The sequence below is a fragment of the Zosterops lateralis genome (assembly GCF_965231275.1).
Source record: "Zosterops lateralis genome assembly, chromosome: 26".
NCBI lineage: Eukaryota > Metazoa > Chordata > Aves > Passeriformes > Zosteropidae > Zosterops > Zosterops lateralis.
Window position 1 is genome coordinate 4,442,384 of NC_139786.1, and position 27,975 is coordinate 4,470,358.

A 27,975-nucleotide genomic window follows, 5' to 3' on the forward strand; every position below is an offset into this window, starting at 1 on the left:
TGCCCCCAGGGGGGGCTTCACTGAGCCCCCTGCCCCTGCTCACCTCCCCATGTCACACACCTCTGCCCACCATGCTGTGCTCATCAGCTCCTTCACACCGTGGTGCCCAGGCTTGTGCTCACAGCACCAACCTGAGCCTGGAGACTCATCCAAAGGGCCCACAAACTCCTGAGGGAGGAGAAGCTGGCAGGTAAGAGGAAAGGTGCTTTAATGAAGCATCCAGCATTAAACCACTGAAGGATTAAAGAAAGGAAGGATTTGGATGCTCCACAAAACCCCAGTCATTAGTGAAGCCCAAGGGTAAATGCAATTGTTTTCTGTTTTTTTCCTGTCTTTGATGACCCAGTTTTTACTCTCATCAGCACCAGGCTTGTGTTAATTTTTAAATATGCTTGGGTAACTGAGAACATTAACTATTCATGACCTTATCTGCAATAGCTGTTGGCTCTCACGCTGTGCTAAGGAGAGCTGAACTTGCCAGGGAAGGCAGTAGCTGGTTCTTCCTGAGCATCTTGTTGAAATGATCACAGGGGTGGGGTTCCACAACACTCTCGGATAAATCAAAGCTTGTGGGGCAGGTTAGGATCATTGAGGCCATTCTCCTGCAATTGGGGTGGCTTGAAAACACTTAAGAGAACACAAAAAGCTGGAATCAGGGGAATGCTGTGGACATTCTGAATGCTTCAGCTCCAGGGAAACCCCAATATGGTTTATGAATGTAAGGGGGTCCTCCTGAGGTGGCAGGTGACTCTGCTGTCCCCTGCCCAGCCAGGTAGTGTCCTAGTCCCGGCAGAGGCTGGAGGAATCCCTGGTTATCAGGAATGTGAGCTGATAAATCACACAATCATGGAATGTTTTATGCTGGAAGGTACCTAAAAGCTCATCTCATTTCACCCCCTGCCCATGAGCAGGGATACCTTCCAGTAGACTAGGTTGCTCCAAGCCCTGCCCCACCTGGCCTTGGGGACACTTTGAGGGATGGGGCAGCCATGGCTGCTCTGGAAAATCTGTGCCAAGGCCTCAGCACCCTTACAGGGAAGAGTTTCTTCCTAATATCTAATCTAATCCTTCCCTCATCAGCTTAAGGTCTTTCCCCCTTGTGCTGTCACTACATGCCCTTGTGCAAAGTCCCTCTCCAGAATAAACATGGAAGACAGTGTGTCTAGGGTGGGGAGAACAAGGTGCACACAGGTCTTGGGAGCCTTTCCCTGGGTGTAAACATCTCTGCCAACAAGAGCAGGGGATGAAGCAGCTGCAGGAGCTCAAGTTAACCTGGGAAAAGCCAGACGATGCTGAGATCTGGGAACAGGTACAAGAGTGAAGAACACAGGACAGGGCACGGGAGAACAAAGGTGATCAATTATCAGAACATGAACCAGCAGAAGAATGCAGTGAGAGAGGGAGTTATTAAAAGAAATAAAAAACTCATGCTGATTTTCAGGAGGGATTGGGCTAGCAGCACCTCCCACAGCCATGGGAGATGCTCCCACAAACTTGTGCTGACAGTTCATTGCTGGAAAGAAAATCTCCTTTTCCAAGGATCCAAAGTGCAGGAGGGCAGCATTGGAAAAGCAGGAGAAAAATGTGGGGAGTACAGTGATCTGCAAGGCTCCTGGCATAGTCAATACTACTGCCCCTCCCCCATTTTCCAAAAAAGGGTACAGGTACTCCCTGCAGGAAAACTGAAATAACACAATCAGAGAATGACTGAGACGGAAACACTCTCTAGAGGTCACCTTGTCCAAACCTCAGAGTCCTAGGACCATTGCCAAAGTTTATTCTATTTTTTTCCTCCATGAGAATTAAATACCATAGGACGAAATATAATCCTTCGATGTGTGAACTAACAGAGTCACACTGAATGCTCAGTGTATACAGCATTTTATTGTTTGGACGTATGTTACAATGGACAAACATATATTACATACACTATACAAAATATACATTCTGATGTGAAAAAAATATAAATAGACAATAGGAAATAGCAAGAGGGAATAGAAGCAGCTTTGCTCTTGCTGCTTCTGACCCCTCAGTTCCTGTACCGGTAGTATCAATGCTTCGGCATTGATTGAGGCAATTGCTTGTTTTTACTGAAAAAAGAAAGGCCACTGTCCCCTCTCGGAAGGGGAAAGGAGACGCACATGATTCTCTCCTCCAAGTCTACCAAGTAAGTTTTTCCACAGTGCAGCAAAGTGTCACCTACTTACAAGCATCAGCTATTTAAAACCAGCTTACGGACTTTAAATGCTCATGGAAGGATGTAAATGTCTTAATTCAGGATTCAGCTTTTATAGGCCACTCTCTCACAGAAATCAGAGCAGCTTTAGCTGCACTGACAGCCAGCATAGTCCTGGCTCAGACAGCAGTGATTTTAAAGCCCTGGTCTAGGCCAAATAGGTCTCACCTACCTAAAGGGAATTCCCTTGCTCCAGGCAGTTGTACCCCAAGTGCTCCCAGGGTCAGGACAACGCCAGCTGCACTGTGACAGATGTGTGTGAGCTCAGCTCCTACAAAGAAAGAGAGGAATGAAAGAAATAGGAGCAAGCATTTGCCAAATGGTGATAAGAGCAGCAGCAGGGATGTGGTTTTCTCACTCCTGGGAATCACACATGCCAGCAGCACCCTGTCCCAGCAGCCTGAGTGACTGGCTGAGAGAACAGCCCACAAGGATAAGGCTTTGGTACTGCTGTAGTTTCTCATGGCATGACCTTTCTCATCTGGATTTAAACTGACAGTGCTGGGTCCCTGCAGCAGGGATCACTGGATTCAGAATTAGCACTGTGCCTTAAATGCTGTCTGGGAAGGAAAAGTCAGGAGGAAATAAAAACAGAACAAAATGAACTTAACATTCTTTTTTTAAAAAAAACCTTTCACCTGCCAGAATCCAAAAATTTACACACCTGTGTTTCTCTCCATTTTACCCAAAGGTCAAAGACAATTGGATCCCCTTCCCACTAAAGCTGCTGTCTACCAAAGCAGCCAATATGGCTTTGAGAGCATGGGAAGAGCCCTTGAAAATATTTGTCATTTAGAAAGATTTGACTGTTATTCCTGTCCAAAGAGCCATGGGAAAAGCATCATTATTCCCAGTGCTTCCCCACTCACTTACTCAAATACTTCACCACAGTCTCTAAATTCAGCTGTGATTCTGCACAACTAGACCTGACAATTGAGTCACAAACCCTTTAGTCCAGGAATGGATCAATGGGAATTTGACATACCTACAATTGAGCTGGGCCAAAAAGGGGTTTCTGTCTTTATAAAAATCACACTGATGGTTTTATTTGGGTACAAATCCTACAGCTCCAAAGCAGGCAGTAGTGACCAGGAAGGAAGAATCTCACTCTAAAGGCATCACCACAGAGCACAGTGTACCCACTGAAAACACACAGGAGTCCTTTTAACACCTTCTACAAAAAGGCGCATTTCCCCAAAAAAAGAAAGAACTTTTCAGAAGTCTTTATAATGCCATTGTTCTTCCTCATTTTGTCAGGCACATCTCACAGGAACTACCGAGTCTGAGCTTCCTCTCTCTCTCAGCAAGATTTTTCAGTAGCAAGAGGTTCCCTGTGTTGTGCCATTTCTCACCTGTCAAATATTTAAACATTTTGACCACATTAAGGTTTAAGGGAACTATTAGCTCAACAATTTAGCCTGACATTTTACAACAGAAAAGGACCAGTGTTTTAAATTCCATATGCCTTTGGCTATGCAGAAGAAGTAAGTATTTATCAAGTGCTCTCTCAATTTACCTCACGCTTTTCATCACCACATTCTTTGTAAAAGTTCATTTAACTGTCAACTACGAAACATATGGAGACCCTCTCAATAGACACAATACAAAAGGGGGGGGGGTGTTTATGGATAAAAGCTTTGATAAACCTTGAAATTCTGCTAATATCATGAAATGGATCAGCTTGCCACCAGGCCAGCCAGGCACACAGTTGTAGGCAATAATGAAATTCATCAATATCACAGTTCTACCACATATCTATAAGTAAATACACTTCTTTTCAAAACAAACACAGCTCTATTCCCTCACAAACAAACTTTTGGTTCCCCCAAGCCCCCCATATGGCTTGATATGCAGCTGTCAAGACTAACAGTATGATACATACTTTGGCATAATAAAAAATAATTTACATTACAGCCAACACATTTATATGCTTAATGTATACAAAATATTTATAAATGCAAGTTTATTTACAACTAGAATCCATTATTCATAGAAGAAAACAAACTCCAAATTTAGACTGGCAACAGACACCTGCCAACAGTCTAAGGAAGGAAAAGCTGGCCAAGAGTCTTATGCATACGGTTCTGGGGAATTCCATGAGGAGGCCTTGATGCTTTGTTTCCAAGCAGACAGAGCACTGTGAAATAGCTACACACATTCTTGAGAGCTTTCCAAAGCATGCACCACCACAAAGACTGCTTCCAGCATCACATAATCCATATTTTCACGCTATTTTTGTAGATGGCACTAATTATCCACATGTTCTCTGGTACATATTCCCATTTTCCAACAGAGAAATTGCAGAAAAAAGGGTGTATGACACCTCCTCCAAGAGAGTCTGACTGTTAGTACTTGCAGACACATACATGAGCATCTTTGGCCTTGGGGTTAGTCCTGAGGTAGTAAATAGTCAGTCAACCTGGATTTGCTTTCAAGACTTTGTGTTTTATGTGGTTTCACTGTGGTCATGAATGTTCCATGTCCTGTTAAAATCAAAATTCTCCTCCTGTAGCCTGTGGCAGGGTCTGGGTGAGGCCTGGTCCGGGTCACTGCTGGCGATACTGTCACTCTGTGGGGCCTCGTGGGCCAAGGGATGGTGCAGGAATTGCGGGTGAGAGCAAGCCAGGTCTTTGCTGCCTCCCCCCCACAGAGGAACTTGGAAGGGCTCTGAGGGAGAAAAAATTAGAAGATGAACAGGAGCAAGTTCACAGAATCAAGAAATATCCTAAGTTGAAATATCCTCAAGGATCGAGTCCAACTCCTGGCCCTGCACAGACACCCCAACAAATTCCACCCTGTGCCTGAGAGCATTGTCCAAACAGCCTTTAAGCTCTGGCAGCCCTGGAGCCACAACCATTCCCTGCGGAACCTGTTCAGTGCCTGACTACCCACTGGAGGAAGAACCTCCTCCTGATACCAAATCCAAACTGCCCCTAACACAGCTCCAGCTGTTCCCTCAGATTCTGTCACTGCTCACAAAGAGCAGAAATCAATTGCACTCAGATTTTAAGTAGATTTGAGCTCTGTGACTCGATGATTACAATCGTTCTGAGCTGATTTGCTCTGGTTTTGAGAGTATATTTTACTAGATGCTCTCCTTTTCCAGCAATCTCTTACAGTAACCAGGAACACACACAGCTTCAGTGTGAATTTTTAAAAACATGATCAAGAAGAAAGTCAACAGAAAAACAAGCAATTTAGGGAGTTCTTTGAACTTCAGGCCAACTCAAAGTTTGAATTTCTTATGTGAAGCTCCAACTTTTGGTTAATGCATGTCCTTGAAGTATAAGCAAAGGCTCACATTCCACAAACTTAGACCTGCAAATTAAGAAATTCCATCTTTTTAACATCACTCTTTTCAATCTCAGGTACTGGATGCAAGCTGTTGTTTGCTGATGCAAGATGGGCATTTGGAGAATAAGTGGTTAATAAATGTGAGTTACTCCACAAACTACTGGCACTTGAAAGATTAGCTGTGTGTCAACAGTGAAGGGCGGGGCAGCATAACGAAAGCCAAAGTTACCAGGGAATACAAAGCAACAAAAGGAAAAGTGGACACTCACCAATAATCTGCTGGGAAGAGATTTTCTTATCACTTTTTTTGTCATGGTTGGTAAGGAAGACAGGCACATCTCTGTCTGCTAAGAGATTACCCAGAGCACTAGTTTCATTCTGGGTGCGTGCTGTGTACATTTCCTTGGGCATCTGCACCATGAGATTTGGGAGTGTTTGATCCAGGGGGTCCTCCTCAGTGATGAAGGCATAGGGACAGTACTCTCGGGTCCGGGAGTAAATGTTGGCATTGTCGTAACAATCTGAGCAGATCACTAATGGTGCTGCACCACCTGATGAACACAACAGAAAAATAAAATACTCTCAAAAAGGATGAGGATGCCAGATTTCCATAGGCTTTATGTTCTGGTATGATCATTTATTGCAGCAACACAAATTGAAGGGCCTTTTTACAGTTAAGCGAGTTACAGAGTACTTGGCTTGAGAGGTCACATGAGAAACCCCCCCAGATTCTCCTCATCCAAATTCCCCACAGCAGTGCCCTTCTGAAGCTGACCAGGGGAACCATGGACATGTTTCCCTGATTTATGGGCAAAGAAGTTCCATGCAGGTCCAGCCAGCTTGGGCACCAGGGTGAAACAGCCTCGGGACTAAACTGGGATACCTGCCCACATCCATCTTGGACCTGACTTGCCCCTGCATATCCATCAGAGCTGATGATAAACTGGTCACTTAGATGAGCTGCTTCTCAACTCCTTCCTGATACAGACTCTACTGCAGTGGGACTGGGCTGGAGGGATCATGGACAGGTGTGAAAAACTTACACTGAGGATCAATTTTCAAGCCAGCCTATATAACAAGTGATGAGTCCTTAGCATTTTGATGGCAAAGAAAGCACCTCTGTGAGCTCAATGACACAAACATCCAGAAAATTGTCCAAACGAGGTAGGGAAATAGTGCAGACCCCTTAGTTTTGATTGTAACAAGCCAAGTAGATGCCTGGCACCAACAGGAATTTTATACCAAGGACAGGAGGCACAGCTAGTCAGTCATCTCCCAAGCAGAATCTATTTCCACCTCTTCTGCCTTGGCTCTTGAGATGCCAAAGGAAAGAAACACGATAAAGATCTACCTTGACACTTAAGCTGTGAGGGTAAAACTGTGCATTGGCATCCTGCTGAGGCACTGGCAACACACCTGAGGGCTTTGCTTACCATCTGTGCCTTTGTGCATGTAGCTGCCAGCTGGAGGCATCAGCTGCTGATGGCTCCCTGCCTCCAAGTTACTGTAGCCTTCCTGAGGCTCAGACAGCGTTCCTTGGGAGGACAGGTAGCTGGGAATGTCAGCAGGTAGGTTCATCTCCTCTGCAAGGCAGAATTAACATTGTCAACATTAAACAGTATGAAGATTTCAAGGTATTATCAGCACTATTCCCCACATTAACAAGAATATCCAGAATTTCAGCTTGCATGTAGGTATCTTTTTTCTACCTCAGTAATGACAAATCCAGATGGCCAGTTCAAAGCTGACAGGACCAGAATCAAAATTTACACCTATTATTCCAGGCCCTGAAAACATTTCTAGGTTTATTCAAATATTGACTTTCAAACTTTACTGTTTTCCCTCAATGTAAGACAAACAGTGTATAAGGAATAGAATTAGCACACTTCTGGTATTTAAAAGAACCTCTAAAATAGAGGAATTTGAGCAAATCCTTGAAGGGATTTTAGGAGCAAATCTTCAGTTCTTTAATTTTATCCATTTGTAACAAATCCAGAAATTTCAAGTGTTTTGGATTAAAAACAGGACCAGAGACTGCTGATTTTACACTTAACCTGTGTTAGTGATGCTGTAATCTTCATTCTTCCTCCTCATGTGATAGATGACGATAACCCACACCAAGGATGTTCCCACCACACAACACACCACAACGATAATCACAATCCCTACTGTTGTCCAGCCGTCCTCGTGGACAATGGCACTCTGGGAAGAATCACAGTTGGGGGAAGCCAGGACATTTAGGTAAATATGGCCACGCTCAGTGCCCAGTGTGTTGGACATGATGCACGTGTACTTCCCAGCATCCTCCAGTCCTGCATCCACTATGATGAGGAGCTGATTTGCTGCAGCGAAGAAATGCCGCTCGGTGACTGTCAAGGGACCATCGTCCTTGGTCCAGTTGAGGCGAGGGGCAGGACTGCCACCAGCTATGCACTGCAGGACAGCAGTTTCACCTCGGGTCACCGTCCTGTCCTCCAGGGGCCTCATGAAGGAAGGAGTTTCTGGGACAAAAAGTGAAATTGTAAGATAACTTCAAAGAATCATGGAATCCTATAATAGTTTGGGTTGGAAGGGACCTTAAAGATCATCCTGCCACCCTGCCATAGACAGGGACACCATCCACCAGACCAGGTTGCTCCAAGCCCCATCCAAGCGCCTTGAGCACTACCAGGGATGTGGTAGCTGCAGTTGCTTTTGGAAACCTGTGCCAGCCCAATTCTAAATTTGGCCATAATGTTAAAAGTCAGTGTCTTCAAAAAATGCTGCACTCCGGAAGGAACCGACCTTCTGTTTATTACTCAGCGTGGTTCACAGGATGGGTCAGCTTGGAAGGGACCATAGTGGGTCATGTGGTCTCCTACCTCCCTGCTCAAGCAGGGTCATCCCAGAGTACATGGGACAGGATTGCATCCAGATGGTTCTGGAACAATCTCCCAGTCTCCAGTGAGGGAGACTCCACAGCCTCCTCTCTGAGCAGCCTGTTCCTGCACAGTAGGTAAGTTCTTCCTCACAGTCATGCAGAACTTGCTGTCCATCAAGTTTCTGCCCATGGCCTCTTGTCCTACTGCTGAGCACACTAAGCATATCCAGGTCCATACTCTGACCTCTCCCTGCAGACACGGACAAACATTGATCAAGGCCCCTCTCAGGCATCTTTTCTCAAGGTTGAACAAGCCCATTTCCCTCAGCCTTTCACAGAATCATGAAATCATTTAGGCTGGAAAAGGCCTCTAAGTCCGACCATTCACCACTTCCTTGTAAGAGTGATGCTCCAGTCAAATCATCATCTCCACAGCCTCTGCTGAACTTGCTCCAGGAACTCTGCACCCCTCTTGTCCTCAGGAGCCCAGAACTGGACACAGCACTCTATATGTGCCTCACTAGGGCTGAGCAGAGGAGCAGCATCACCTCCCTGACCTGCTGGCAATGCTCCTTCTCATGCATCCCAAGATCCAACTGGTCTTCTTTGTGGCAAGTTTGTTACCTGTGACAAAATTTGCTCTAAGGCAACACAAATTACTTGCCTAATCTGCACTGCTGGACTAAGATATGCCCCTCAGCTCCCTGCAAAGATCACACGAACTCCAACTCCATGGGGCAGCTCTGCAACTCAGCTTCTAATACTTCACTTTGTAAACACCACACCAAGTGCTGCTCTTTGTATTTTAACTTCATTCTCCACCATTTCAACTTGCTGCTTATAGCTAAGCCACCCTTCCACTGCAGATGTGCAGGGATCCATCTGCCAGCACAGGACAGTCACACTTACCCAGCACAGTCAGGGTAGCATTGGCTGAGAGTCCCCCTGCGATGTTCTGGGCCATGCAGCTGTAGATCCCCATGTCTTCCATTTTCACATTTGCAATGAAGAACACATCGTCCTCAGGCATGACGTGCATCCTCCTCTCTCTTGCAGCAGGGAAGTCTGTGCCACCATCTTTCTGCCAGGAGATCTGTGGTGGAGGGTGGCCCTCAGCAGCACACTCCAGCCGGGCCATCGCCCCGGTGCGGATAGTGAGATCCATGGGAGTTTTCAGGAAAGAAGGGAGCTCTGGATCAAAGGGGACATCGATTCAGCATTTTCAGTATCAGGTAAAATGCAGTAAATGCTCCACAGCAGAGAGAAAACTTGAAAACATATCTGAAACACTCCATAAGAGAGAGGAACACATTCTTCTGAAGAACTGGACCAATTTTCAGTGGTTATTTCTAAGAGCCTTTCTCCCAAAATTTAAATACAATATCTACAGTGTTTATAGAATCACAGAATGCTTTGGGTTGGAAGGAAGCCTTAAGGTAACACACGCCCAAGGACAAAGACACTTTCCACCTTCCCAGGTTGCTCCAAGTCCCATCCAACCTGGCCTTGAACACTTAAAGGGATGGGGTAGCCACAGCTTCTCTGGGCAATCTGTGCTACGGCCTTGCCACACTCAGAGGGAGAAATTTCTTCCTAATATCCAATGCAAACCTACTCAATTTCGGTTTAAAGCCATTAAGTTTCTCTAAGATGATGCGAAGAAGATGATTTCTCATGGGAAGAATCCAGGGAAAAGTCTTTGCCACATTTTTCTTCCCTGCTAACAAGGAAGGTAAGCTTCCATCTCATCACCTCTGCTCTGAGGTACTGTGGGGATCAGTGGTCTGCTGACTGATGTGAATACTGTCTTACCTCCCCTTCCCTCAAAATAAGCAGGATCATGATGGCTAAAAATAAAAAAAAACTCTTTGCTTTTGACTTTTCAGAGTTTTTACCACTTCTTTTCAGACGAGTCTTCCCCAGTTTTAGAAATGTGGGAAAGGTGCTGAGTTCTGAGGAGACAGTAGAGGGAGCTTTCAGTTTAAAGAAATCCACCTCCAATTAACTAGGTTAACAACTAACTGTGTTCTAATAAAGCATGGGGGATAACTGCCACTTTCAAAAAGTGAATAAATGGTTTTTATCCACAAAGAAAAAAACCCCTTCTTTCCAGCTTTATAAAATGATGTGTGATACTTCTAAATCCCACTGATATTTTCAAGACTATTTTGGGCCAGCTTTAGTGAAAAATAGACTTGTAGCTAATTAAACAAAGTTCTAGGTTCAGAGTGTTTCTCCTTTTTTATCATTATCACTTACCATTGACAGTCAGCTTGGCTTTGTTGGAATAATTGGAGCCAAAGTGATTGGTGACAATGCACTGGTATTTCCCTTCATCAGTGAAATTCACATTGAAGAGGTGCAGGACAGTGGTGTATTCCAGCACCTCCCCACTTTGCTGCTGGTACCTGGCAAAATTCTCAACCTCTGCATCATAGAGGACCTCGCTGTCTTTGCGCCAGGCTGTAGCCATGGGTGAATCACTGCTGCTCACAGCAGTGCACATCAGCGTCACATTTGTGCCTCGCAGGGCCACCGTTGTCTCTGGGTGGACTCTGATCTGCGGTTTAGGGAAATTATCTGAAAAGAAAAGCACCAATATTAGTTACTTTCCTCTTAAACTTGAATTAATATTGCAAGAAAACTCACTCAAAAGACAAAGTAAGCAAACCCAAAACTTTGGGAAAACAGATGTCTGGCTTGAGGTGCACAGATTCAGCTGTTTTGAGCTGGAAATCAAGCTGTGAAGGAGGCAGAAGAATCAGCATTGAAAACAACCAGTGTGGAAGTGCAGTGCTGAGCAGCCCTGCCTTTTGTCCAACCATCTGAAACTTGCTGTATTTAGATAACACTCAAAAATCCTGCTCAGCTGAAGAGCCAGGCCATTTTATGATGGACTGAGACTTACTTTCAGATAAATATCCTGAAGAGCCTTGAAGTTCTACAAGCACAAAGCATAACAAGCTGGCAGTTCACTATCTCATCCCACTCGATGAAACTGATTTCCATATCCATTATTTCAGCAAAGACACTCTCATAGATACGTGCAGAGCTCTGTCAGATGCCACTGTGATGGTGGTGAAGTGGGTGTGTGCACCTACACGATTATTATTGTAGCCTTTGCTACCAAAGCAATGAAAGAATTGCATATACACAAACACGTATAAGACTGTTCGTCAGGAAAAGGAAACATCAGACTAATTCCAGGCCTGCCAGACTTCACCCAGACTCTGGGCAAAGAGTTTGAGACCACCATAAGCATCACAGATATGGAGCACCAGAAAATGTGCCAGAGCCTGAACTACTCTAATTGTTGCCCAGAGAACCTGTGGCTGCCCCATTCCTGGAAGAGCTCATGGCCAGGCTGGCCAGGGCTTGGAGCAACCTGCTCTCATGGAAGATGTCCCTTGTGGCAGGGGGTGGAACTGGGATGATCTAAGGTCCCTTTCAACCCAAACTATTTTATGATTCAGTGATATTCTCTGGTATAGGCAAGAACCAGGAAGAAAGTGTCGAACAGACCTTACAAAGCTAAAGGTAGCCATAAGCAGGGAGAATGAAAGCATAATCCATTTTCACTAGTAAGCTAAATAAAAAACAATGCCCAACAGCACTACTCCCTCAGGTTAACTTCAGTGCTCAAACAGCACAAAACAGAGCAAAGAGATACAGAATTAAACCCCAAACTCACAGCAGACTCAGTAATGTACATGAGTCCACATGGGCCCCACGGCCAGGACCAAGTACCTCCCCAGCTTGATCTCAGCTACAAGAATTGTGTTACTGTGCCTTGGTATCAAAAGTCACTAAAAATACAAACCACAAACAAAGTCATCAGGGTCCACACTGAGAAGGCTTTGTCCTGCCAACCACTCAGGGTGAGCACAGCTGACACTGACAGCTTGCAGTAAATGGCTCTGACTGAGCCACTGGGGCAGCCATTTCAACTGGCAATCACAAAGCAAACTGCTCGTGTTCAACACTCTGCAGAAAGAGGGCAAAACAAAAGGGTGAGTGAAGTTTATTTCACATGCATACGTGTGATTTCACGCAGCAAAGCAACTTAAAGCATACACATATAGAAACGTCAGATTTACAGTATTATTTTATACATATGGGTATTTATTATAAAATCTTAGCTATTTATGCAGAAATCAGTCCTCTATGTCAGCATTAAAACCTTACATTTCATTTCAGTTCTGAAGAATTTAAACTCAGATCAGAGTTCCAACTTCTTAAAAAACAATCCCAAAGCCACTAAACCTGTCCTTACAGTTATCTCATCCTTCTTTAAAGCATTTAAAAGGAACATTGCAGAGCAGCTCCATGTTTCAAAATGCCATTATGAAATTAGCAGAAGCCTCAATTCTCATTTTAATGCCAGCTGATAAATATTTAAGGCCAAAAGCGATTTGTTTCATACAGGTATCAACTGCAGCTTGTTTTCTCTGCTCCACCGAAAACCTACCAACAGGAAAAAATGATGGTCTCTTCTTTCCTACCATCTGCTTTTCAAAGTTTCCTAAGTATAATTACTCATTCCCTGGATTGCCAGATGCCACCTCTGAACTGACTTCAAGCCACTGGAGGGCTGGGTTTTGTTTGCCATACTCCAAGTATGAGCATAACTGACTTGAGACAGTTCAGCATTTAACAAGAAGTGATCTGCCCTACAATGAAGCCATCATGGGAGAAAAGAGGCACCAAACAAGCCAGGATTCCATCCTGCTCTTTGCCTGTATGTATCAATGACTCATCACTTCTAAAATACATCACAGAAAGCAACCAAAGTTTGCAAAACATCTGAAAAGTGTCTCCTCACAGTGGCAGATCTTGCAGACTAAGTCCATCTGGCCAAAGTTAACTAACGGAATAACAGTTTTAGACCAGATTACAACAGTCAGAGACTTTATCACACAGAAAGGACTGCATTACAGTAGGATTAGTCTTGGGTGTGAAGGTCACTTTACGTCATATTAACTTCAGATGTCTGAAGACCACAAGAGACCCTATCAGCTTAAACATCTGCTGAGCACGTACAAAGTCTAGCTGTGAATTTTAAAGCCTTTCCCTAGCTCCCCAAAATAGGAAGAAAAATCAGAGGGTTTGCTAATCTCCCTGAGAGATTCCTGATGAATTATTTGTTTTGTTCACATGCAGTGCTGAGCTTGTTGCAAAATCATAGGATAGGAAAAGCTTAATGGTTCAGCACTGCAAGACAAAGTTAACTCCTACTAATCGCAACTAAGGAAATGCAGGTGAAGATTTTATCAAATCTTAAATCTAAATATACTGCTACCAACTTTGAGTTGATAATCTACCAATATTGCTGCAAATATTTCATTATGAAAGCAGACACACTTCAGACAACTTTGAACAACCCTACAATGGCTGAAGAATGCTTTCCAGGGTAGGGCTCGTAAAGAATCTCTAAACAATTGTCATGAACTTACAGCTCCTTCAGCTGAGCCTGGGCAAAGGCATTTTCTTGGATGGACATTATTGCATTGTTGCTTAAATCTCTGTAAGTTAAGGAAAGAGCACAACAATCAGTGTGATTTCACATGCTGCCTTCAGCTAAATACCTGAAAATCTCACAGAGAATACAAGACTAAAGTTGACAAATAATTAGGAGTTCTACAAATTCAAATACTTACAGATGTTCAAGTCCTTCAAGACCAGAGAATGCTTTTCTGGTAATTGACTTAATTTGGTTTCCTTGCAAGATTCTGAAAATAAAGGCCCAAAAACCAGTCTGAATGTCAACATCAGTTCACAAACAAGACCCAAAAGAAGTTCCCTATGATGCTTAACTGCATTTTTTTTCCTAATTCTAGCTGAAATACAGGACTAAACATTATAATTTTTTTTAGTTTAAAGGCTCAATTAATTTTCCTGAGAACAGGGTTTCTTTTCTCTTTTCAACTTAGAGATTTGGGCTAGAAATGTCTCAGAAGATACTTTAAGTCAGGAGGATGAAACAGCAATAAATAGAACTTAGGAGTGAAGCAATAACTTCCTAACACCAACCTGCTACCACCACACAACTTCTGGGACTGCACCCTCACACCAGACTATTTGTTACAAGCAACATTTGTAACTACACAGGATGGAGCTTCCTACAAAGCAGGTGACACTGGATAAAAAGTGCACAGTCTAAGTATCAAGAAGTTTGTTAATGCAATAGTGTTTCAAATTTGCCTAAAAATACTTTGTGTTTTGGGTTTGGTTTTTTTTTTTTTTTTGATAAGTAGTAACTTTTACCCAAACGAAAGAAGCACAAAAAAGTGACAATCATCACTCGGTGGAAGTGAGGTATTAAATAATAAATGCAGAAAAATACTTATGCTTAATCTCATCAAATTGGTGCTGTGAGGAAATGCAGCTCTACATGGATCCGATGGCCCCAAACAAGGAACCCAGGGCTACATCAAGAAACTGTGGCACACAAGTGAAAACACTCTGAGAAAGGCTTTGTCCCTCCTGTCATTGATTTACAATGATTTAATATTTTGCAACTGCCCTCTCTGCATGCCTAGGAAGTGCTGTTGTTCCCCTAATTTGTAATACATACAGTTTATCCAGCCTGCTGAGTCCCACAAAAGCTTCATTTGCATCTTCTATGGCCCAGGAGATCTCATTGTTCCTCAAGTCCCTGTAGGAGAAGATATTTCTTAGAAAGAAGCCTTGGAACATCATCGTGACCAGGGCTAGTGGTGAGCTGGGGAAGACAGGCCAGGTATGGGGCTCTGGCACAGAACCACCTGGGAGGTCTCAAATCTTCTACAAAACCAGTCTTGTCAGGAGATGAATTTCTCACTTCAGAGAGGCCAAAGGGAACACTCCACGATGAAGTGCTGCAGTCAGCACCACAAACAAATTCTGCAGCACAACTTCTTGATGTTGCATTCACGGAAAGCCCCGGCCTGACCAGCACTTTTCATGTGATGGACTACTTGCCAGGAGCTGGGAGAGGCTCCTGAAGCAAGTTGGTTCATGTAAGGGAATTAACCAATACACCAGCAGCATTAATCTTCACGAGTAACAGGCTTATACCAGCATTAGCATATTAAGGGATTATGCCCAGGTTACAGTGTAGGCCTGCCAGGCACACTGTGGTGGATATTCAAAATGAAGTTGATATTCTGCTCACAAATCTCATTATCAGCTAATGGGATTTCTGACTGACCTCCACACAGAACTTCAGCCCCTCATGGAGACGAGAGGACTAAACGGCAAAAGCAATAGAGCAATACAGTTTGGAGAGGATTAAATGCTCTTCAGAGAGAAGATGAAATAAATTCACTTGCGTTTTTAGCCTGAATGGCGTGGACTGAGTCAAGAGCATCTGTTTTGATACCACCATGCACAGAGAGGAGTGTATTTAAAGGAAATCAGGCTAATAAAAAATAGTCTGCCCTGTGTTTTACCAGATATTCTATGCAACAGCTTGATGAAGCTTCCAAATGAGTCAACTGACACACAACTAGCTGCATACGCAGGCAACTGTATATATCACTCATATAAACACCTCTTTCCCTTGCTAATGAGGGGAAAATGAAGTATCTACTTTCCCATTATGTGAGACTGTAAACTGTGTAGAACACCATCCTGGAAGAGACTGGGATCAACCTCCAGGATACCATCAGTGGTAACATACAATTTTCTTATTTTTCTTACTTTGAAATATAGAAGTTTTGTTAAAACCACACACAGCAGTCACTTCCACAATTTGTATTGATACACCTCCAAGTTTAGGACCAAAAAAAAAGAATTCCATATTTCATGCATCACAAGGCCTGAACAAATATGGCCTTGAAACTTGCTCGCATTAAATCTTTTCCTCCTTGAAACTTGCTCACATTAAATCTTTTCCTCCTTCAAAAATATTTAAGCTAAGGTACCCAACATGGAGCTGAGCCAATAATGACTTTATGAACAATATGCCAAATTTATTTCCAAGTTGCTCATTCTTGTGATTTGAAACACATTTCTAGAATCATCTCGAGATCTCCTTCAGAATGTTAAACTGTAAGGGCTGGAGAATACAAATACCAAACTGCTCACAATATTACAAAGTAAATAATGTAATAATATGTAAAACTTCAAAATTTCAGTGCTATTCTTAGAAACATCTGTAATCCTAGCTTGCAGTTTATGTACAGATTTACAATTTATTCTCCTACATTGCAGAGTGGCAGGTGCTGGACATACAGAAATATGTACACCAGCCATAGTATCAAACAACCAGCACACAACCAACAATGAAACTAAAAAAACCACATGGTATCTCTTGTTTTTTGAAGTATTTTTACACTCCACTACTCAGACCACTTAGCCAAACGAGTGAGCAGCCCAAGAGAAAAGCCCCTCTTTGTGTGAGAGAGGAGCTGGCTCCTCATGCCTGGCTGGGCACTAATGCTTGGAGCCTTGTTAATCACCACTGCTCTCCATCCTGCACATTTCGGTCCCAAAGCAAAGGGCCAGGCCCTTGCTGTTGACACCCCTGAGAGTCCAGGAAAACTTACTAATTAATCTGCTCTTGTTCTTTTTCATGCTACTCTAAATCTAAGAAATTATGTTTAATTATTTCATTTAAAGGTTGCACTAAGGTTAACGGAATATGACTGCTTACATAAATCTCTCTGGTGAGTTTGCTTATTTAAGCATTTATTTAATGAAGTGACAGAGGGGTTATAAATTTTCACTCCTTTCTCAAGGAGTAATCATCTGTTGTTTATGATAATTACAACTGTTGTTTATGATAATTACAACTGCTCAGATCTACTCGGGACAGGACTGGGTCTTTTCAAAAATATCCAACATCTACCACGAGAGGTCCTGGCAAGTGCAAAGCTGTGCCTTCAACAGCAAGAAGCAACTCTACACCTCCTATTACATTTGAGGTCAGCACATGAGCAAGATGGGCTAAACCCCACCTTCTACAACACAAAAGGGTTCAGTCTTTGGTTAATGAGGTTCCAAACCTAAGGAAGCCCTCTAGAATAAAGAGCTCCGGGCTATTTGCTCCACAACTGGATACACAAGGTAGCCACACCTCTCAGAACTGGCAGGACACACATCTGAACGCTCAAGGTCACTAAGTCACTGTTTCTTACCACTTCTAAAATTGAGTGGTTGGTTTGTTTTAGTTGGCTGGAATTATGTCATCTTGGCAAGCCAAAAGATTATCAGCCCTACCACACCTGCAGGCACAACAGCACCAACAATGATCTCAGGCTTCCACAGTGCAATATCCATTGTCTCTACTTCCAAAAGCTCCACTTAAATTAAAATTGCATTTAACTGAAATTTTTGTTTAAAGTTTTCTGTACTTACAAAGTTTGAAGATTTGTCAGACCTCTAAAAACACCGTCAGCAATGTGATTAATGCGATTGTCACCCAGGTTTAGCTTCTCCAATAAGCCAAGTCCCACAAAGGCAGATTCCTTGAGGCGAGTGAGCTGATTGTATGACAAGTCTCTGGAAACATTCAACACACACTTTAAAGGCAAGCAAGGGGATTAATTATTAAGATATTATCTGACTTGATTAACTATTGTGTTCTAATTTTCTAACAGAATACTTATAATTAAAATACATCACTACCATGGGCCTAGCAAGGAAATGGAGTACTTCCTTCAGTAATTCATTCTTGCCAATCAATAATTGCAACATTAGAAAAATCCCCAATGAATAGCAGCCCAGGACTTACAGCTCAGCAAGTCTTTGGCAGAATTCCCATGCATCTGGGCTGATCCTGGTGATGGCATTCTGGCTAACATAGAGTTGTTGCAATGTCCGGAGCCCATACAGCCAGCCCTTGTTTACTTCTGTTAAGTTATTATGTTCCAGTTCTCTAAAGAATTAGAAGGAAAAAACATTTGCCAAATAGATAATCAATGAAACATCTACTTACAAAAATTTCGCCTTATGAATGTCAAAATTATTTACTAACTTTAAGCCTCAGACATCACAAAATGCATGATTCTTTCAATCTCATTGAAATAAAAAAATGAACTAAAGTATATGAAGAACTGAGTAACTCAACAACAGCTTCAGGGATCCAGCAGCAGAAACAAAAATATAATCTCTACTCTCAAAAATAACTTTTTAAAAAAAGTCTTTTGCTAACCTTGCATCATACAGCCTTGTGTTCACACTGTCAAAGTCATGGAGAAAAGAACAACCCCATGTTATGGGGACTGCAAATGAAAACCAGCAAAAAACAACTACAGAGGCAAACATTTTTGATCACCATGTAGGAAGAAGCTGAAAAGAAGACCAATATAATGGAATCACAAGACTGGTTTGTGTTGGAAGGGAGCTCAAAGATTGTCCAATTCCAACTCCCTGCCATGGGCAGGGACACCCTCCGCTAGACCAGGTTGCTCTATTCCACCTATTCAGCCCTATTCTACCTGGCCTTGAACATTTCCAGGGAAGGGGAATTTTAACTTTCCACTTCTGAAGTAACCAGACATGACAGAAAAATAATGGGAAAATACTCTTTTCCTTTGGTTTCATTAGTATCTTGGCACAGCCTTGATGTAAGGGAAACCATACAGGACACAACTCTCCAGAGTAATTTTCTTTTTGCTAAAAAAAAATTCCACAACCAGGCATACTCACAGTTCCTCTATATTACCCAGGCCAAAGAATGCTCCATCCATTAGTCTGCTAATCCCATTGCGCTGCATTTTCAAGGATTTTAAGGATTCCAATCCTTGGAATGTAAGACTTTCCACTATTTTAATCCGGTTCCTTTTCAGTTCCCTTTCATAAAGATGACATTCAAATATTAAGACACCTTGCAACAAGCACCACTGTGTGAAGTCAAGAACATGCTGAGAACATGCTCAGCTGTAAATGTTGTTTTGATGTTTTCAGGACCGTTACTTACAGAAACTGCACATGAGGCAATCTGAAGATCTTTGGCGGAATCACACTAATCCTATTTCTGTTCAGTTTTATCACCATCAGTGAGCTAGATAAGTTATCAAGGCAACCTGCTTCTAGAGTAGTTATTCTGTTGTTACTCAGATTCCTAAGGAAGGAAGGAAGGAAGAGGCCTTTCAGAACACAGAGAATTTAATGAACACAATGGTACAGCCACCTCAGAGCAATCACTGATTAACAGAACCCAAGACCCTTGTAAAGTCACATGAGAAATCTGAATTCTGGGATACCAAACTAAATCCTTTTCCCCAGAGGAATCAGTGTGAGCAGTTGATTTTTACTGCACATCCATGTTTCAGTTAGAAGTAGTTAACACAATGTCCACAGTGATCTGGCAGGACAAAAATTATTCCCTGTCCCTGATGGCTTATGTACCTGCATTCTGACAACAGCAATTGCTGTTTTCCATTTTATTTGGGAAAATACAATACAGATTGGTAGGAAAACTATCTTATTTCAAGGACATCTGTAGCTCCATTGAGCACTGCTGCCAGTTCAAAGCTCTGTAAGGATGCCAACTTTGGGACATTAATTTAAGAGGAAATAAGGTCTCCATTATCATTGTAGAGCCAGGACTCCCAGAGACATAGATCACTCATACTTACAGGTACTTCAATTGCATTCGTGGAAAGGAAGAGGCTTTAATTTCTGATATAAGATTAGAACTAAGATCTAGATTTTCCAATGACAGGTAGACCTGGAGTTGCTCAGCATTTATTTCTGGAATGGTATTATGCACCCTGAAAAAGATCAGCAATAAATATGATTATCACAACACCTCATCCTTCCAGTTGCACAGCTGAAACAGCAACAGGATCCTGTATATCAACAGTACTGGTGAGCTTCATGACTGGGACATGCACCACATGCTTCCAAAAGTGTTAATTCCTAAAGCAATACTGCAAATCCAAGAGCTATTTGCCACCCTGACATATGAACAGATTCAAATTCTGAGGCCTATAGCTGAGCTGGTCCTGTGGGAACTGTCATTCCTGGACTGAATCCCACCCCTTCAAAGCTGCCTGCCTTGGTTGACTGCATTTTACTGGTAATTTAGGATGACTTGATTGTCTAACTGATTTGTATTTCTTTTAAGAATGCTTACATATTCCCCGATGCTCTTCACATGAGCAGTATTTCAAGAAAAAAGATGTTTTCCTCCAATTTGATAGCAGAACTCTAACATGGTTCTCCCATTTGTTAAACAAGAAAAAGGCAGATGAGCTATTACTTACAATGAGAGAAGAGTTATATTTGAAGTTGTTTCTCCAAAATATGGAATTTCACTTAGCTCATTGTAATTCATTTTCCTTAAAGAGAGGGCAAAAAAAAAATTACTGACACTTCAAAGAGGAGAAAAATCCTTCTGTACACAGTAGAAATAATTAATATCAATGCATTTAACAATTTTACTGTATTAATAATACTTAGTAGTTGACAAAAAAGATTCCCCAAGAGCTCAAATACTAATAATTTGAACAATTTGAACAGTGGAACATGCTAGCTTTTCTCATTTCCATGGATACTATTATTTCTCTTTCATTTAAAATCAGCTATAGCCAAAACAAATACAACTCATTTCTCTTTAAAAATATTCATCTTCTGATCCTTCATGGGTAAGATTTCTGCTCACAACACAACAGTTTTATACATAAAATGTGCTGTCAACATGGAGCATCCATTTTTAATTAACTTGCACTGAATATTTCTGCAAGTCAAACCAGGTACCTTGACATGCAATAAAACATTCTAATTAGAATTAGGTAGGATATCTTTAGCCTTTATCCTCATAAAAAACAACTTACACTTCTTGGAGAGTATGGACAGATAAATCAATGGTCCAATTGGATGATAATAAATGATTATGACTTAAATCCCTAGAGAAGAGAGAAAAAAGTTATTTAGCTCCTGGAATGATAGTAAAAAAGTCTCAACAAACCCAAAACATGTATACTTTATGCAATCTCAAATTTGAAACTGTATTTATATCTTTTATACATTTGTTCCTTCACTAAAGAAAAGAGCTTGTTCTAGTGGTCACTCACAGTAAAAGTCTAAACAGTTCTATTTCTCTGTTTGAATCAAAAAACTTTTGTTAAAGCTTCTTGATAGGAAGGTTGTACCTGACCAGACAATTTTTACTTTAACCCAGAGCTTTATCAACAACACTTGTCCACTGCAAGAAGGAAAAACTTTGCAGGGACATGAGAGTAATTTCTTACAAAACGCCCATTACTGAACTGCTTCCTGTAGCATGATCCCCATTTTCTCAGCTTTCCAAAGATGCTGACTAGCCAAGGCAGGCTTATTTTAAACGAACAACATACACAAAACTCCCAAACAAGCTGGAGCAGAGAGAACCCTGAGGCTGGGAATCTTACTGACAGTTGCTTTAGCATCAGTTGGTTTTACTTACAGGAATCAAATGCAGGAGTTGGACTCTTTCAATGGGCAAGAGTCATTAAATCCAGCTTTAATGCTCACACTTGGGTGTTGGTGCTATTCCCATTGCTGTAACTTTACACAGTATTTTACTTTTGCCTTGGACTTGGGGCATAAATGCAACAGATGGGTCCATTTCTGAGCAAAGGCTGCCTCTAGTCATGACATGACTCAAAGAAGGACCAAAAATATCAGATTTGTGATGGAAACGTGGTCCCAGCCACACCAGAAAGGACCGGCAGATGTCAGTCCAAAAGGTGAAACCAACTCATCTGTGTGACACTTTGCAGGCACAGGTGCAGCACAGAGGTGAATTTCCCAAAGCTCATGTCAAGAGCTTGAGTTATTGTGTCTGAACAGACCTGACACTGCCACTTATGCTTGCAGAATATGACTGGTGCCCTCACCTCAGCTGGAAATCAGTTGGTGAAAACAGGAACTACGAAAATGGTGAAGGGTCTAAAAGAGCCATACCAGGAGAGGCTGAGGTCACTGAGCTTGTTTAGCCTGAGACAAGAACAGACTGAGGTCGGGACTCACCAGGGTCTGCAGTTTCCTCCCAATGGGCAGCTCTGATCTCTGCTCTCTCTGGGCAGTGACAAGACCCAAGGGAACAGCTGGAGCTGTGTCACAGGAGGGTTAGGTTGGGTATCAGGAAAAGGTTCTTCCCCCAGAGACTAGTCGGGCACTGAACAGGCTCCCCGGGGGAGTGGTCAGGGCCCCAAGGCTGCTGGAGCTCAAGGAGCATTTGGACAATGTTCTTGAGCATAGGGTGGGATTTTGGGGTGTCCTATGCAGGGCCAGGAGTTGGCAATGATTCATGTGGGTGTCTTCTAGTTCAGGATATTCTATTCCAGCTAGTGGTTCTAGCCTGGCAGCAAGGCATCATGCTTCTCATTTCCAATTCTGATGTCAAGGAGAGAGCTATAACAAGCTACTTTCAGCAAAGCTGTTTCCCTCCCTCTGAGCTCCTCTGGTAAGGTCCTGTATCACTGATCCTTTCACCATTGCTGCAGTAACATTGTACGTATTTATTACAGTTAGTTTTAAGATTATCAGGCAGGCAGCAGCTGACGCAGGAGACAAAAATCACACTTTGCAATCAAAACTACGTTTATCTGTTAAAATTAATATTAAAGTGTAAATGAGCTATAGTTAGAACATTTCCATTGACAACCAGGTTTGGACAAGACACAGCACCTACACACTCTGTTCCTGCAGTAGCTTTGGGCCTGTGCTTGACACTGAGAGCCAAACTTGAGCCTACAAAAATCAGCCCAACTCCTGGCCTAGAACAGGTCAACCCCAAAATTCTACCACATGCCTGAGAGCATTGTCAAAACACTTCTTGAGCTATGGCACATTCTTTTGGATCTGTAAGCCCAAAACCTACTAAAAGAGACAACGTGGACTGACAATGAACGACTATAGTACAGTTATAGTTGTTAACTCTCACTGAGGCTCAGCGTAAAGATTCCATTCTAGCAATGAATTATTAAAATCCTGGATGTCCTGGCAAGTCAGGCAGTTGTTAATGCATTCTTTTAAATACATCAAGATGCAAATTATACAGATAGAGCAGTGTGGGTGTGGAAACAATTTTCAAAAAGAATAATTGCAGCCAGTTGCAGAACTATTCCGCAGCTCTGCTTCCTCAGTACATGTGGTAATGAAGACAGCCCTAAACACTAGGAAAAACACAAAGTCAACCAAGTACGAGCTGCTCCTCAGCAAGCTTCCCACCACAGGGGGGTGAATGCTCAAGACACTCTCTCCAGCTGCCCAGATTCCCCTGAACCCAGCTCAGCCCCAGAATCTGAGCACCCACAGGAGCCTGGCACAGACAGGAGGAGGGAGACATGATCCCAAATCCCAGCAGCAGATTTCCCTGGATTTTCAAACATGCAGGGACCCAGCCAGTGCTGAGCAGTCTAATCTTAGAGGAGTGTGTTTAACCAGAGCAGGAAGTACTAAGCCATGCTGTTTCCAACGAACTGCTGGGCAACAGAGAGAGGAAAGAGATCATGGATATGGAAGTTAACAACACACCCCTCAAGGTGTGCAGATACTACACTGGTGAGCAAAACCAGGCCATGGGTTCTGAGCCAGACCAACCTGTGTGTCAGGCACAGCTAGTGGGCACTGACACAGATCTTGGAAGCAAGATCAATACACAAAGAAAAATGAAACTTGATCTTTCTAAGGCCTTCAGAAAGAATATAATAGAATACTTCAGCTGGGTAGGGAACCTACAACAACCTTCTAGTCCACCTGCCTGACCACATCAGGACTGACCAAAAGTTAAAGCTATTCAAGATACTCACCAAACTCCTCTTTGGAGGAACACTGACACATCACTGGGTGATGAGGAGGTGCTAAAATCCAGCTATCCCTTGCAGAAGCCTACTGGCTAATTACTGAGTTAGAAATTAAGATTTTAATTCAGAAAGCAAATGAAAGTATTTTTCTATTATTACTCAGATTTGGACTATAACAAAGTTTTCATTACAGTAAGTCCTCTTTCAAGAAGTTGGGTATAGTTGATATTTAGAGTGGTTCTGACATTATTTATATCTACATTCTGTTACTGATGCTTTTCTTTTTCAAACAGACCAACTGACCACAAAATACAGAATGAAATACATTGGCTGATTTTCTGTGTCTAGAGATCATTCAACCACACAGCTAAGATTCCTGCTATCCTGGAGAACCAGATGCAATTGCCCTTGCTCTGGAAAAGCCAAAATCAAAGAACCCAGCAGCCTTTAAGCAGCCTTTGCACTGTAACTGGGAGGCCCAAGCTGTGCAGAATACAGACCAAACATGCAAAATTTGTATTTTAGAGATTCATCTGGTATTGTATATAATATGATCTAAACATTCATTTTGAGCTTAAGTGGTACTCATCTCTTAAGTAAATAAAACAGAACACACATACCAAACTGATTATGGATGATGAAGAATGATCTTAATTCACCCAAGCTGAGCATACTGTGGCACTGTAGAGGTGTTGATGCAGAATGCAGGCAGCCAGTTGAGCTCACCCAAAAATATCTACTGCGACCGGAACTTGCTGAACTAATTAACTGATACCTGAACTACTTTTATTTGCCATCTCTCTGGTTACCAGGATATATAAACACACTTACTACTACAGGACTGGAGGCAGCAACCACCAGCATTGTGCTTCCCTCTGCCTCTACATACACATAGGGCTGGCATTCCTTGCTCTAAAGAAATAATGTTAAGAGGCAGACATATAAAAAAATATTTCCTAACTCCCCAACTTCACAACATTTTTCATCAGCCACCAGGTTAGCCACAAAACATATACAGCTTCAGAGGAAAAATGAAGTTAATTGCCTGAGTACTTCACCATGAAAACTAAGTACTTCTCTCCTGGTGTTATTAAAAACAAAAAGTGAAAATAAAACCAACCTGTACATACACACTGGAAGCACCACCTGCAAGTAATTTAAGAGTTAGGAAAAAGAAGAATTTTTAGTCCTTGGTGCCAGCTAAAATGGTATCACAGAACTAAAAGAGAAAAGCACATCAGGGATTTGATCATGTGAGAAAAATTAGGCTTTGCCTAATTTTAAACAGCTGGTATACATTTAGATTCAGAACTGCTAGAGTAGTCCTAGTGAAGAAAAAAACATCACTTCATCCATGCTTCATGTGCCAAAATCCTGAAAGCCACAACAGAGGACAGACACAGAATGGATTGAGAGCAGCTCTGGGGAGGACTTGGGGATGTTGGTGGATGAGAAGCTCAACAGAAACGTGCATCTGCAGAGATACTCTAAAGGCTGGAGCCCCTCTGCTCTGGATACAGGCTGGGAGAGCTAAAGCCTAAAGGGGCTCAAAAAGAGCTGGAGAGGGACTTTGTACAAGGACCCCGAGTGACAGGACACGGGGGAACAGCTTCCCACTGCCAGAAGGCAGGGTTAGATGGGATTTTGGGAAGAAATTCTTAGCTGTGAGGGTGGTGAGGCCCTGGCACAGGTTGCCCTGGGCAGCTGTGGCTGCCTCCCCTCTCTCAAAGTGTTCAAGGCCAGGTTGGATAGAGTTGGGAGCAATCTGGTCTAACGGAAGGTGCCCCTGCTTACGGCAGGGGGTGGAACAAGATGAGCTTTTAGGTCCCTTCCAGCCTGAACCAGTCCATGAGCCCCTTATTATTGTTCGCAGCATGTCAGATTGCACAACACAGCACAGTGTCAGCTGTGCTTCTTCCCACTGAGGGTTGTGCCAAGCAGCTTTAAACACACCCTCTATCAGCTGGAACAAAGATATAAGTATTTGTCGAAGCTTGAAAACTTGCTCTTCAAAAAGCATGGATATCAATTTGCTTCTTAGCCTCCTGATGAACTGCCTTTCCCAGACACTGACAACTTCCCTGACAAGTTCCAATATCATTGTACCTCTAAACACCAAAGGTTTCACACACAAGTTGCTTTACTTCTATGCTGTAACACATGTTTTCTCTTAAACATTTCCAGTTGCTGACTGTGCAGAAAAAGGAGAGAACTACAGAACCTCATAAGGGGCAAGAAGGTGACAAGCTTCCTTGGACATGTCCAGTTTTTAACATAGATCAGACTCTTGAGTCCTGCTAAAAGAATTCCTGGAGCTAACTCTAGTGAGCTGTACGTTTATAGTATCTTCCCAAGAGGTTTAATTTTCTCTTAGTCTGGAATAATGTCATTTTTATCACCCAGGGAGATTGAGAACTCCAAGAGGGGCAAAGAACTCTGTGCATAGAAGCAAGTTTTGATCTCCCTCATATCCCAGCACCTCTTCGTCCCAAATACGATGTAGCTAAAGGTGACAAAAGCAACGGTGACTAGGGCAGCAAAAGTCAAGGAAGGACAAAGGCTTGACCTGTGTGAACACTGTTCAGCACATGGTCTCATTGAAGACTTGGGAACAGAGACTAAGGGTGGCTCTGAATTGCTTTGTGGGATTTCTTTAGAAAAACAATGGCAGCAAATGTCACGGGGAGTCCACAATCGTTTAAATGAGGGAAAAATGAGTATCACTGAGTTGCACAGCAGTAGCGGGATGCAGAGGAAACCAGAAGCAACCAGAAGTACCACAACATAGCTGAGGCTGGTGCTTGAAGGAACACTTCCAAGCACAATCCTAAAAGAAAATGTCCTAAAGCCTAACTTGAAACAACTTTAAGTTCTGGACTGAATGGCATTAACAAATGACTTACTAACTACAACCTGCCCGTGCTCTACCCTCATCTCACTTGTTGCCATCACAGAGTAGGGCAAGACAGGCGTGAAACTGTGGCCTGGGACCCGGCACACGGAGCCTTCGGGGCCAGACTCTTTCTGGCCGCTGCCCCTGAGAGAGCCAGGCACCACCGCTGGGCCGCTCTGCCCGCAGCGCTCCGAGCTCCGTGCGGACAAAACCACAGAATCAATCTGGTTGGAAAAGACCTCCAAGATCGCTGAGTCCAACCTATGACCAAACACCACCTTGTCAATCACGCCACGGCACTGAGCGCCACGTCCAGTCGTTCCTTGAACACCTCCAGGGACTGAACTCCACCACTTCCCTGGGCAGCCCCTTCCAATGTCGAATCACCCCTTCTGTGAAGAAATTCCCGCAGATGTCAAACCTAAACCTCCCCTCGAACAGCTGAAGACTATATCCTCTTGTTTTATCGCTTGTTACCTGTGAACAGAGCCCGACCCCACCTGGCTGCACTCTCCTGTAAGAGAGTTCTGGAGAAAGACACGCACACCAAGCCCGGAGCGCTGCCGGCCCTTCAGCCCGGGCCTCGAACCGTCCCCGGCGCGGGGCTCCAGGCCCGCCCCGCCCGCCCCCGCCAGGCCGAGCCCTGCGCACCGCCCGCCGCCCGCACGGCCCCGCGGCCCCCCCGCGCTCACTCACAGCCCCGTGGTGCCGGCGGGCAGCGGCGGAATCCTCCGCGGGCCCGGCCCGCCGGGCAGGCGCTGCCGGCTGCAGTCTAGCAGGCCGCGGCGGCACGAGCAGGGCGCGGCGCAGGGCTCGGCGGCGCCCGCCCGCGCACACAGCACTGCCGCCGCCAGCAGCAACAGCAGCGGCCGGCCCCGCGGCAGCGCCCCGCGGGCGGCCCGCACGGCCGGCCCCGCTCCCCGCATCCCCGGGCCCGGCCGCGCCGCCCCGCCCGGAGACACCGCAGCGCGCA

The 27,975-nt window shown here is 43.5% G+C and overlaps 2 protein-coding genes across 4 annotated transcripts in view; one reads left to right on the top strand and one right to left on the bottom strand.

Annotated features, from left to right (window-relative positions):
• Positions 1-27,975, top strand: part of SLC16A1 (solute carrier family 16 member 1) — a 201,069-nt gene that overhangs the window by 137,570 nt on the left and 35,524 nt on the right. The gene's annotated exons all lie outside the window — the stretch shown is intronic.
• LRIG2 (leucine rich repeats and immunoglobulin like domains 2) lies at positions 1,877-27,759 on the bottom strand. Of its 3 annotated transcripts, none has more exons than XM_083878489.1 (18): positions 27,699-27,759; positions 21,155-21,226; positions 20,585-20,659; positions 19,955-20,089; positions 19,294-19,437; positions 19,023-19,166; positions 18,106-18,249; positions 17,730-17,873; positions 14,965-15,045; positions 14,048-14,119; positions 13,844-13,912; positions 12,211-12,374; positions 10,650-10,970; positions 9,300-9,581; positions 7,585-8,031; positions 6,964-7,113; positions 5,800-6,081; positions 1,877-2,507 (listed from the first exon to the last, which is right to left on the bottom strand). In XM_083878489.1, exons 3-18 carry the CDS (start codon positions 20,653-20,655, stop codon positions 2,401-2,403), a joined length of 2,757 nt encoding a protein of 918 aa, XP_083734615.1. In that variant the 5' UTR covers positions 20,656-20,659; positions 21,155-21,226; positions 27,699-27,759; the 3' UTR covers positions 1,877-2,400. The 3 variants fall into 3 exon arrangements, with proteins under 3 accessions (XP_083734615.1, XP_083734614.1, XP_083734616.1); XM_083878488.1 differs by lacking the exon at positions 1,877-2,507 and adding an exon at positions 4,183-4,903 and having other exon boundaries at positions 27,699-27,758; XM_083878490.1 differs by lacking the exon at positions 1,877-2,507 and adding an exon at positions 4,819-5,554.